This window comes from Ictalurus punctatus, chromosome 10 (genome assembly GCF_001660625.3).
Source record: "Ictalurus punctatus breed USDA103 chromosome 10, Coco_2.0, whole genome shotgun sequence".
NCBI classification, from domain to species: domain Eukaryota; kingdom Metazoa; phylum Chordata; class Actinopteri; order Siluriformes; family Ictaluridae; genus Ictalurus; species Ictalurus punctatus.
Window position 1 is genome coordinate 22,463,914 of NC_030425.2, and position 13,587 is coordinate 22,477,500.

The following is a 13,587-nucleotide window of genomic DNA, read 5'->3' on the forward strand; positions in this document are numbered from 1 at the left end:
CCTCGCTCCTGGCTCCTCTGGAAGCTTCCTCACTCCTTATTCCTCGCCTCCTCATGGTGCAATTAGAGAATTGATCCGTCCTTCAAGATGGCTGACTTCGATCTATTTCCGGGTCACGGGCTGGAGGAGTAAGGAAACGAGGAAGCATTGAGTTTGAGTATTGAGAAGCACCGCGTGACATTTTTGCTCTCCGTCCACTTGTTGGATCACCTCTTGCTTGGTGTTCTGGTATCTCACTAATGTTTTACAAATTAAGCACTGACTACAACCCTGAACAAGTTAAAGTGGTTACTGAAGATTAATGAATACACGGAGGAGTGAAAGACAGCATGTAGCAGCATCAATTCGCTGAGAACTTTGAATCGTTGCCATATGTAAATCACGTGATCTGCTCAACCAATCGCGCTTTTCTCCGCTTTGACGTTTCCGGTTGCTGACAGAAAGGCCTAGGAGCTAAACCAACCTTTCCAGAGCTGGCTGTCATTACACACAGCTCCGGGATGTAAGTGTAACTGCATGTACTAATATAAACATGCTGTTAACTGTATTTTATTTATTGCATTTGGGATTATTTTCCGTAGTCTTTCAAGCTGCTAATCTGAGGAGTTTTGAGCTACTTAGTTTGTTTACTTAGCGTTAGCTTTCTGTAGTCGGACACGCTACTTTATTTCCTATCTGTATTCCGACAAATCTCACTTCCTGTAACAGGAACCGGTGGGCGTAACCGTGCCTTTCTGAGATATGATTGGCTAGTTTTCGGTGGCGCGCTTGTTAGTGTGGACTGCTAGCCAATCGTAATGCAGTGGGCGGGGTTTTAGGAATACAAGTGGGGAATATAAGATTGGGCACATCTATATCACTGGTTAGTTTTGCATTTATTAAACAGTTTGGTCAACAAAATCACAAAGTGTGTAAAATCAAAATCTAGCGTTTACAGTTACAATTAGTCAACATTGCTGTTAAACATACTGGCAAACAAGTTTGAGGTTTTTCTATTGTAAAATAATTCGAGGCAGGAATATGATATCTGTCGATTTGTTATTTGTAAACATTTTCATGATATCTGTTGGAGAATGTAGCTTTGTGCCAAAAAGATATGGAGCAGTAAACAAACAAACAAAAGGTGTTTATGTATAAAATAGTGCCCTACTCCCTATTCACTGCATATGTTGAAGTTCATTATGGGTATTATTCACCTCTAAGGTGCATCATTTGCACACTAACTCTAATTAGTGTGTGATATTCACTAGAAATAAAAACATATTATAATTCATTTCTGCCATCCACGACAGATTATATTCAAATATTTCCAAGTATCTCGAAGCGGATTATTTTGGATTATTGTGGAACTAAGAGCAACAGAACCACAAATGGTAGAAGGAAAAAGACACTGGTATGAAGAACAGATGTTGAGGCTGATTTCTTTCTAGCTAAAAATGAATAAAAATAAAACAGGGCGCTCACTCACACCTGATTGTCATCTGAAAACACCGGACTCTAATTTCACCTTCAAATTAACTACTAATCCTAGAGGTGAACATACTTTTGTCATTCACAGATATGTAATATTGGACAATTTTTCCTCGATAAATAAATGACCAAGTATAATATTTTTGTCTCATTTGTTAAATTGGATTCTCTTTATCTACTCTTAGGACTCGTGTGAAAATCTGATGATGTTTTAGTTAAAATATATGCAGATATATAAATAAATCAATTCTAAAGGGTTCACAAACTTTCAAGCATCACTGTACATGTGAAATTAAGTTGTAATAATTCCGTTTGTAATCACTATTCTGTGTAGGCAGGTCTGTAATACAGCTGGGAATCATCATCATTAGTAGATGAATTCACTGATAATATCTTAGAAAAACAGTCATTTGAAATTTCTGGCCCTGAAATTAGCTCCACCCAAGGGAAAGCAGTAACTGCTCGGCTCTTTTGCTTTTCTCTAAATGTTATTTAAACAGATGCGGTGGGTTCAGTTTTGGAAAAGGGGTGACTTGGCAGTGTTTTCTATTGCGGTTCATGTCCCAGGCAGCAGAGGGAGACAGAAATGACAAACTGTTCCTTTAAGCGTTTCTGTGTGGGATTTACCCCCACCCCATTAATTTACACTGTCCCTAATTCTAACCCGTATTTTAGGGTTTGATACAGCGGTAAGTGAAAGAGGGAACGGCCCCCTCTGTGAGCATGGCCTCGGAGCTCAATGATGCCATCTTTGTAGCCAAACAGGAGCGTCACAAGAACCTGTTCCTCAACTACAGGAACCTGAACATCTTTCCTGTTGAGCTCTTAAAAGATGAAGGCCTGCAGTTCCTGGAAAGACTCTACATGAAAAGAAACTCACTCACGACACTGGTATGGCTGACTGACTCACACACGCAAAGTCTGCTGACACTCCGAAACAACTGAGCTTTGGAACTTAGCACTTCTGTCTTTTTCAGCCTGATAATCTAGCACAGAAACTCCCCAACTTGATCGAACTGTGAGTGTTCATGGTTTTTTCTTCTTCTAACGGTTCTGGTTTGTAAGGCTTTGTTTTTCAGTTCAGTCGAGATCAGGTGCAATTAACTTTTTATCTGTAATGTTAATAATGACCAGCAGATGTCACTAACGAATCAGCACTGCTTAAACCTCAATATTATAGACACCGATCAGCCGTAACATTAAACCCACTTACAGGTGACATGAATAACATTGGTTATCTCGTTACAATGGTGCCTGCCGAGACGTGAGATATATTAGGCAGTGAACAGTCAAGTCTCCAAGTTGATGTGTTGGAAGCACCAACATATAACCCTAACGCCAGATCTCAGTCCGATCGAGCATCTGTGGGACGTGCTGGACAAACAAGTCCGATCCATGGAGGTCCCACCTCGCAACTTGCAGGACTTAAAGGATCTGCTATTAACGTCTTGCTGCCAGATACCACAGCACACCTTTAGAGGTCTTGTGGAGTCCATGCCTCGACGGGTCAGTGCTGTTTTTGGCAGCACAATGGGGACACACAAAATTAGGCAAGTGGTTTTAATGTTATGGCTGATTAGTGTAAGCAGAAACGCGACTTCCTTTGGATTCAATCCTATCTTAAGGGTTGTTACATTACTTTAACTCGAGGGAAGTCTGTTAACGTGCAAAATCTCTCATTTTTCGAATGTAGGTATCTCCACTCAAACAACATTGCCTTCATTCCGCAAGGTACAAATCTCCAATGTTGTGTTTATATCATACGGTCTTATGTTATTTCACACAGTTTACACCGCTGTCCTTTTGTCTCTGCTTGATCTCACAGCTATTGGGAACTTGGCGAGGCTGCAGTCGCTGGATCTGAGTGATAATGCCCTGCAGGTGATCTGCCCCGAGATCGGTCGCCTGCGCTCGTTACGCCACTTACGACTGTCCAACAACCAGCTGAAATGCCTTCCACAAGGTAGGATTTGGATTTTCACCATCATGGGGTTATTTATTACTTGCTGAACTTGGTGTCGGAGACATTTCACAAGTCTTGAGTATTAGGATTCTGACACACACTTTAAGACAGATTTTAATTTCATCACTGAAAACACTTATTCTTCTTTTAATTAATAAGTAGAAATACATCTGTCTGACCAAGTCACATTTGAAACACTGATTTTAGGTAAGAGCTCATTATGGGTTTTTTTGTTTTGTTTTTTAACAGAAGTGAATAAATAAAAGCAGGTAATTATCCACTTGTCTAGAAAATTTTAAATGTGATTAATTGTAAATATCAAAGACAAACCACACAGCGCATAATATTCACACACACACACACACACAGCTACTGTGCCCTCCACTAATATTGGCACCCTTGCTAAATATGAGCAAAGAAGGCTGTGAAAAATTGGCTTTTTTTTTTAACCTTATTTTTTTTAACCTTTTGAACTTTTGTTAAAAAAAAAAAAAAAAATCATGAAAATACTCTGCTGTCATGGATATCAAACAATTACAAACAAAACACATGTTTGTTTTATATATATATATATATATATATATATATATATATATATATATATATATATATATATATATATATATATATGTGTGTGTGTGTATATGTGTATATGTATATATGTGTGTGTATATATGTATATATGTATGTATGTATATTTATCATAGTTAAATATAGGTGTGTAACAATTATTAGCACCCTTTTAGAGTCTTCTCCTATAATGCCTGATGAGGTTTGAGAATACATGGCAAGAGATCTGAGACCGTTCCTCCATACAGAATCTCTCCAGAATAAAAGACAGGAAAAATTTTGTAAATAACACAAATGAATAGAGGTGGACAAATTAGTATCCTAGGCAAGCAGATTTCATAGCCGCGTCATTGACCCTATATTAAAATTTGTGTGCTACCTCCTGATCCCCAATACTCGTAGTGGGAATTAGTATAAATCATAGGCCTGCTACTTTAAACATTCACTGTGGATTAGTAGACACTCCAGAGAATGATGGATTACACTGTTATTTAAAGGTTAAAATCGAATCTTAACGAAACAATTTCACGTCAAACTCATTGCGCACGAATCCAAATAGCTATATCGCACAGTGCGTTTCATTTTTCTGCATCAAAGAGGCTTCTTTTATTTACACACTGAGCGAAGATTTTTATGAATCAGTGTGTAAGAGCCCACAAACTGCAAGTGCTCTATACTCAAAGTGTGTAATAAGAGGACTGTGCTTGGGCGTCACAATGCAGCTTATTATAAGAAGTCAGGAGATGTAATTTTTTTTTGTTTTTTAAAGTGCACATCTCATCTCTGCTGTTACTTTGATTTACCTGACGGTTGTCCATCTAAAGTCCATTTTACACCAAAGCAGCACAGCTTGCATGCATTACAGTGTGGAGCATGCACGCCTGTGCTTGTTTGCTAAATGCACTGGTTATATTGTGCAAAATGAATTTTATGACTCCATAAAAACTGGAATGTGACTTGATGGAGAAATGCTTTTTCTATTTGTTTTCTATCTCTTGTACCTTCCTTGAAGCGTATGAGCAGTCAGACGTTAGGGTTTTCCTCTAGAGAAGAGTAAGCCGTATGTATTTGTTTACAGACAGAAGCACGTGATCCAGAAACACACTTCTGCCAAAAAGCACGGAGCACTCGAGTTTTTCTGGACCGGGTGTCTTAGGCCTGGCACAGGCTCCCTTTCTCCTTTCCTAATTTAGAAACAGTGAGCAAAACTATGCAGGAATAATTGGATGCTGTTATGTCAGGCTTGTTTGGCTGCGTTGCCAAGATGCTGTTGTGATCTCTCTTAATCTACAATAGACATGAATCTCATCTGCTAGAGTTCCTTTTTTTTCCTGGAATTGTGTGATCAGCCAAAATAGGTTTAGTCTCCAAAGATTGCTTCAGAGTGTGCACTGTGTGTGCACTGGAGCTGCAAGGCTAATTAGCTTTGCTATTGAGTTTTTCCAGGATCTCAGATTTGAATGTGTAGTTCCGGTGTAGGTTTATGGCCTGTTCAATGATTTTATGAACAAACAACTTCGATGGCATGACTTGCAAAAAAATGCATTGTGAGGTGCATATGATAAGTTCATTCTAAACTGGTAGCTGGAAGCATGAAGAAGAGGGATCTGCCACAGGCATTAGACATAATGAAGCTGAGTGAGTTTTGTACTCCAAGAACAACCTGTGACCCAGCTGGAAGTGTCCTCATTTAAAACTGATTTATTTTCAACTCCCAGCAGTGTTATGCTTTGTCAGATGTGGTATCTGTTTATTTCATTTTACTCTGCTGATCTTCCTCCCAGATCGTCTGCTTTGTGTGGTGAAAGCACTGCGTGTCACGGAACAATATGCGTTTGTGGTTTTGCAACCTGAATGTGCATGCCAGTGGTCGGAAAGCTGCTTTGATTTACGGTTAAGTCAGTGACCTTATGTTTCTTATTGGGAACATGTACTTGTTCCCCCTCTCATGGAGGATTCTGTATGTGACTCGAAGGTTATTGTGACTGAACTGCTCATCACCAGCAGAGGGCAGCAGCATCTGCTAATGAGAAGCAGAGCAGGCTATTTTTCATTTGTGAGATATAAACATTGAGAGGCCTCTGTGCCTGTCAGTTACACTAAATGAGGAGGTGTGGCCTCTGTGCCTGTCAGTTACACTAAAGGAGGAGGTGTGGCCTCTGTGCCTGTCAGTTACACTAAATGAAGAGGTGTGGCTTCTGTGCCTGTCAGTTACCCTAAAGGAGGAGGTGTGGCCTCTGTGCCTGTCAGTTACACTAAAGGAGGAGGTGTGGCCTCTGTGCCTGTCGGTCCTAATTATTCAAAAATTTTTGTATTATAAATTACTAATCATTTTACTCTTTCTTGGAATTTGATCTTTTAATATAGTAATCTTACTTATGTTGTTAAGTGTGTGTGTGTGTGTGTGTGTGTGTGTGTGTGTGTGTGTGCATTGTCGTACTAGAGCTGGGGTATTTGAAGGAGCTGGAGACTCTGGACGTGTCCATGAATCTGTTAAGGACTCTCCCGGAGCAGCTGCACCAGTGTGTGTCTCTGCAGTGTCTGACTGCTGACCGGAACCTCCTGCAGTGCCTCCCGCGTCAGCTGTGTCAGCTACCAGACCTCAACGAGCTCTCCGTGGCTGCAAACTGCCTCAGATCACTGCCTCTGGGTGAGAGCTGCTGTCCACAGACACATGCACTCTGACTCAGTCCAAGTAACATTTGGCGTGTACAGTACACAAGTGAGTAATGAAATGCAGTGATAGACCCTTGGATTCTGCCAGATTATGCAAGTGCAGCATGAAATAAACACGCTCGCAAGATTGCACAAGATTCCGAACTGTTCCTCAGTGTCTCACAGGGAAGTCTCTATAGGTTCAGTGTCTCAGTGTCTCAGTGAGGAGTCTTTCTAATGTGTTGGTTATGCTCGAGTTAGTGAGAGGGTCACGTGGAGCTGCAGGTGCTGTGATAGACCACCCGCTGTGAGGGGCCCCAGGGGATTGTGGGTGATAATGAGCCTGAAATACTTCTCATAATGATGTTCACAGTGCTTCTGCTCTCATACTGTCTATATCTCTGTCTGTCTATCTCTATCTCTCAGTCCCCCTCTCTCAATCTGTCTGTCCCCCTCTCTCAATCTGTCTATCCTGTCTTTCTCTCTGGGCATCTACAGAGGCTCTCAATCTCCAGGGAAGCCACACTATTATCTAACTCATGTTTACTGCTGATAACACTTTTTAGGTTGTAGGTTTTTTGCCTAAATGTGCTGATAACCATTACTTCAACATAGGTAGATGTCTTTTTAAACGCTGTGCTTATTGAACTGCAAAGTGACTATCATTCTCCCTGTCAGATCTTGGACGATCCATGGAGCTGCAGTTTGTCTTCGTGGACAACAATGTTCACCTCAAGGGCCTGCCATCTTACCTGTATAACAAGGTCATCGGCTGCAACGGGTGAGAGTCTGAGCAGTTGGAGGAGTGGTGGTGTGTACTGTGATTAAGAAATCTTTAGCATTTAAAAAAAAAAAAAACTCGATCCCTTAAGTGTCATCCAAAACTTGTCTTGTAAGAACATGAAAACACACATTTACCTTTATTAAGAAATACACATTATATGAATAAGAAAATTACAAAAATACTAACTTCGATTTTTCCATTGAGGTTTTTAATATTGCTATTTCTTTAAAGAATGTAGGCATGCCGGTTTTCACACTTTGACCGGTTTTTAATACTCGTATTATTAAAAAAAAAAAAAAAAAACAGACCTAAAATGAGCGTTTTATTTGAGCTACATTTTAAGGAGATAAAAATAAGAGAAAAGGTTTGTATTTTTAGATTCTTTTTTATCAACTAACAAGTCTAAGTCATTTTAAATATACGTGCGGTTTATCTGAGCAATAATCTGATTAATTAGGTATTGCTCACACTTCTGCGGCATTTATTGTCGTCTTTGGAAATGCCTCGTGCAGTCATTGTGTTGAGGCAGAAATGAGTCACACTGATTCGCGTCACTAAAACGCGTCAGTTGACACAGTCAGGTTGTTTCATATTATGGAGGGAATAGTGGCAAGAGAACAATGGCTTAATGCTGTCGTGTATGTGTGTGTAGGTGTGGAGTTACTCCACACGTCTCTGACGTGACACAGCTTTCACTGACCATCGGAGATATGAACGTGCCTCTTCCCTCTGAAGTGAAGGCTATTGGCACGGAGGCTGACCGAGTGCTGACATTAGAAGAGATGGCAATGAGAGCACTGCATGTAGCATACAGCAGGAACATGAAGGGTGAGCCTCGCATTCACCTGCTGATGAGTTTACAAAGGACAACACATCTTCTTGGCTCGTGTCCAGCAACCCGGAACCGTGTCCTAGTGTTCCACTGTTGGTCCTTAACTCTATGCTATTTGAGGAGTGATACTAGCACACAGCTTCTTATCTTGCAGGAAAAACAGAAATTGCCTTAAATTAAAAAAATATATAAATTCCATTCATCCATCCATCAGTTTTCTGTACTGCTTTTCCTACACAGGGTCATGGGGGAGCCCGGAGCTTATCCCAGGGATCTTGGGGCACAAGGCGGGGGACACCCTTGACAGGGTGCCAACCCACTACAGGGCACAATCTCTCACACATTCACACACCCGTTCAAAGACTACAGGCAATTTGGAAATGCCAATCAGCCTACAACACGTCTTTGTGGGGGAGGAAACCGGTGTACCTGGAGGAAACCCCCGAAGCATGGGGAGAACATGCAAACTCTGCACACAGGACAAAGGTGGGATTTGAGCCCCCAGCCCCGAGTGCGAGACAAACGTGCTAGCCACAAGCCAATTTTTAACTGCCCCCGGAAAAAAAATATTAAAAATTGAAAACCAACATATTCACTTAATATTTTTATCACTTTATTTATATGATATTTTATAATACTTTAAGTGTTTTTATCTAAATACAAACATTTTTTTTTTTTCAGTGATGTTTGATATTAAACTTGGGCCGAAAATGTTCCACGCCATTTCTTTTCTTTTATTTGTTTAATATTGATAAACTGTACTGAGACTAATGTATCGTTTTTAGGAAGGCCCTGCATTTTAAGTATTAAAAAACAAATAAGACAACACTTAAACTGACAGCAGGCGATTAGACAAGGAAAATAGTACTATAATGAATAATACAAACTGGTGTGATGAAGAAAATAAAGCATTTGTTAAAAAGAAATAATGAGTAAAATGTATAGGAAAATAATTCATGACAGGGTGTTGTGATGCACTCCAAAAAACAGCTTGTCCCGAAGTGTTTTGTTTCTTTTATACCACAGTAGTCTGCCAATGATTACAATTTTTAATTATCAACTGACGTGACAAACTTTTTATCTGTTTATAGTTAAAAAAATTTTAATGTTGTGGGACGTCTCTTTTATAGCAGCTATAAACAATCATCCTCTCACACAGAAATGCAGTTTGTGTTGACACTGGAGACTTCTTCAGTAAGCGTTAAGGTTTTTACAGAAAACTGTATCATCATCAACTGTCTTTTTTTTTTTTTTTTTTTAATATGTCTATTATGAGTCCTTATGTAGAGTATCAGCCATACAGGTCCCTGTCAATGAGCTGTTACTGTAGAAAATGACTAATATACTCTGGCACCAGACAATAAAAAAGTTCTACATGCTGGAACCTGTAGGTTGTTCAGGCATTTGAGTGCTTGTTATGATTCTTTCCTTGCCCTTCGCTCAGACTCTGCGTTGTTGCCAACGTTCCTGCTGCCCACCAGCCTGTTCGAGCTGTTCGAGTGTCCGCTGGGTCACTGCCATCGCTGCAGTCAGCTCATGTTCACCATCGTCTACCCCAAACTCTTCCGCCTCAGAGACACCGCACTGGCTGGAGTGCACAGGAGGTACCACTGTCACGACACACACACTCTCCCATCATTCTGATGCAGGTTTTAACTTGCCCTTATCCATCTGTTTCGCACCACACAGAAGATTGGCTCACCTGCATCATAAGAGTGGTTACTTGACAAATATCTTGCATGGAATAGTTCAGCTTCTGTGTACAGATGAAGAAATTCAACACATAAAACCCACTTTAACTGTAGCTTATTAGCAGATTTCAAAACAAGCTCATTTTCACTTTTTGAACTATCCAGGTTTTATTGGTAATTATTACATTTATGGCCCCTTTGAAGATTTCTTGCTGTTTTGAAAAAAGAAATCAGTTCACAATGTATTCTTCTCTAGAAACATTCTGTTATGTCGACTTCCCTCAGGCCTCCAAGGACTCATCCAGCCAATTCCAGTTGGCAATGATAAACTAATAAAACGCGCTCAAGTTAAAAAGGAAAGTCAACAAGGGCACATTAAAGCAGTAATGAAATCAGCATCAAACTCAATTTTAGTTATGTAGTCACATGTCCTAAGAGTTCTGTTAGGGGTTTTTTGTAATCTTTTCAATTTCCATTTATCTTTCAGTTGAATTTTATTTTACTTATTTATTAGTTTGATTTCAATTTCTTTATATTTATTTAAGTGCGGTTTCAGTAACCTTAGCCTGAGTGATTATGAAGTTATGGAATTACTTTGTGTAATAAAGACACTGTTTACAATGTGTTTACTCATATTTCAGGTATTATTATTATTATTATTATTATTATTATTATTATTATATCCTTTACATACACTGTTTCAGCTGCATTCCAGTTAAATTATTGCTTTTCACTTAAGTGTCCCTTTTTTTGTTTCAAAGAAGTTCCTGATAAGACAGGAACTGTACTGGTGGACCTTTTAACAGTGACCTGTAAACAATAATAAAGCAACTGTAATATGTTTTATATATATATATATATATATATATATATATATATATATATATATATATATATATATATATATATATATATATATATATGAACAATTATAAAAACATTATAAAATATTTTAAATGTTGTAATACATTACTAATTTTATTTTATTAATTTTTTTTTATTTTATTTAATGTAATATGGAATCACGTATCGCCAGATTAATTAGGAACAAACACATAAAGGGATGTTACTGAATAAAATTATAATAATAATAATAATAATAATAATAATAATAATAATAAAGGCACATTGCCAAAAATGCTGCCTACAGTGGATATAAAACGTCTACACACCCCTGTTCAACTGGCAGGTTTTTGTGATTTAAAAAATTAAACCAAGATAAATCATGTCAGAACTTTTTCTAGTGTACTTGTGAAATTTTAGCCTGTAAAAAATGTAGAAAGTGAGAAACAGTAAGGTCATTTTAGGGGAGGAAAATAAAAATGTACAATAACCAGCTTGCGTAAGTGTGTGCACCCTTTTATAATTGGGAATGTGGCAGTGTTCAGAATCAACCAATTACTCTATTATTCAAACTCATGTTAAATACTAATCACACCTGTCATCAATTAAAGTGACTCATTACCATCAAATAAAGTACAGCTGTTCCTATGGGATTTTCCTCACATCTTCTTGGTAAAATCCAGCTAGAAAATCCATGGGCCGCAAAGAGCTTACAAAGCAGGTACGGGATCTCATTGTTGAAAAATATCAATCAGGAGAGGGTTCCAAAATTTTTTCCAATGCCTTGGATATGAAATGGAACACTGTAAAGGCAATCATCAGCAAGTGGGGAAAATATGGCATGACAGTGACACTATTAAGAACAGGATGTCCCTTTATAATTGATGAGAAAATCAGGAGAAAACTGCTACCAAGAGGCCTACAGCAACATTAAAAGAATTTCAGTAATTTCTGGCAAGTCCTGGTTGCTCCCTACGTGTGACAACAATTTCCCGAATTCTTTATATCTCTAGGCTATTTTTTATTTATTTATTTTAACCATAAATAAATAAATAAAAAATACATCCAGTCTCAAAACCATGTGGAATACTGTGTTCTGGTCTGATGAAACCAAAGTTGAACTTTTTGGTCATAGTACCAAAAGATATCTTTGGCACACACAAAAAAAAAAAACAGCACATCACCAAAAGAACACCAGCCCCACAGGGAAGCATGGTTTGGGCAGAATCATAATTTGGGGCTGTTTTTTTTTCTTCTTCTTTTTTTTTCTGCTGGAACTGTGTTTTAATAATGAATAGCTCCAAATACCAGTCAATATTGGCACAAAACCTTAAGTCTTCTGCTGAAACACTAAGGAAAAGGAATTCCACCTTTCAGCATGACATACCCAGCCAATTTGATGGAGCTAGAATACTTTTGCAAGGAAGAATGGCAGAATATTGCCTAGTCAAGATGTGCCAAATTGATAGATCCTTACCCAGAACGATTGAATGTTGAGATAAAATCTAAAGGTGCTTCATCTAAGTATTAGTTTAGGGGTGTGCACACTTATGCAACAAGGTAATTGCACTTTTTCCCCCTAAAATGATTATTGTTTTTCACTTTAATTTCTAGTTTAAAATTTCACAATAAAGGTATAAAAAGATTGGACATGATTTATCTTGGTTTCATTTTAATATAATAAAAACCTGACATTTTAACAGGGGTGTGCAGACTTTTTATATATATATATATATATATATATATATATATATATATATATGTGTGTGTGTGTGTGTGTATCCACTGTATGTGTATCCTTTGCATTTTCTCAGCTTCAAAACAGCTTGCTTTTCTCCCATAGACAGCTCCTTGGTCTTCATGTGGGTTTATCCTTTTTAACAACGAATGCAGTCTGCACATGTGAAACCTAGGGCTCAAACCAAGAGTAGCTATTCAGAGCTGTTCATTCTGTAAACAATCAATCTAACAGGGCACGACTGGGTAGCAAGAAACACCTGTCAGTCACAAGTTCCAATATTTGTGATCACTTGAAAAAATGGGCACCCTTGAAACACAAGGTAGCATGTTCTATGTTGTTTAGCACATCTAGATGTGAATATCAGGAAATGAAAGCTGAAATTCTGATCTGTCCTCTCGTTCATCTTTTGACCTCAAGCCCAAATGTCTTCAATGCATAGCAAAAACAGCAGAATTGGCCTTGCTGTTCCAATACTTTCAGAAGGGGACCAGGTGTATAGGTTGTGCAGTATACTACATGGCATTTTAATGAACAGTTATACTTTATGATTATATGTTTTCATGGAATTATATACAGTATAGCACATTGTTATAGCTTTATTAATTCGATTTTATGCAAAGGCTTTACAAGTAATCATTACCAACTTCTAACTAGTTATAAGCACAGTTGTACTGGTTTTTGAATATGGGCTTCATAGAAAGTGTTACCAAAATGTTTGGGTTTATTCTTCATTAATTACAATAACTGACTCTCACATACTTGAGGGTCATGTTTATGACTATCTCGGTTCCGGTGCCCTGATTCCTCCTTCTGATCCACCGTGTTGGTAAATGATGAGCTGGCCGTTCAGGGCTTGTCTCACTCCTCTGTCTGTCTCAACCCATTAGTAACAGGACACCAGCATTTCTGTATCAACATCTCCCATCCTAACCCATGCTAACACAATCAGCACGGATAATTGGCTAATCTCAGGTCCTCTGCGTGCATTAAGAGATCTAATCGGTCGGCCAGTTATGTCTGGACCAGTCCATGCAGCTA

At 38.5% G+C, this 13,587-nt stretch overlaps 1 protein-coding gene across 2 annotated transcripts in view; it reads left to right on the forward strand.

Moving 5' to 3' along the window:
- Positions 1-390: 390 nt before the first annotated feature.
- The window catches only part of lrrc28 (leucine rich repeat containing 28), a 14,546-nt gene continuing 1,349 nt past the window's right edge, over positions 391-13,587 (forward strand). Inside the window, exons 1-10 of one of the 2 annotated variants that reach the window (XM_053683267.1) lie at positions 391-502; positions 2,146-2,361; positions 2,448-2,488; positions 3,164-3,201; positions 3,296-3,433; positions 6,447-6,653; positions 7,337-7,439; positions 8,095-8,270; positions 8,515-8,760; positions 9,719-9,878. In XM_053683267.1, coding sequence (XP_053539242.1) covers positions 2,194-2,361; positions 2,448-2,488; positions 3,164-3,201; positions 3,296-3,433; positions 6,447-6,653; positions 7,337-7,439; positions 8,095-8,270; positions 8,515-8,760; positions 9,719-9,878 — 1,277 coding nt within the window. In that variant the 5' untranslated portion in view covers positions 391-502; positions 2,146-2,193. The remainder of the gene's footprint in view (positions 503-2,145; positions 2,362-2,447; positions 2,489-3,163; positions 3,202-3,295; positions 3,434-6,446; positions 6,654-7,336; positions 7,440-8,094; positions 8,271-8,514; positions 8,761-9,718; positions 9,879-13,587) is intronic. The other variant, XM_017478837.3, reaches the window with a different exon arrangement.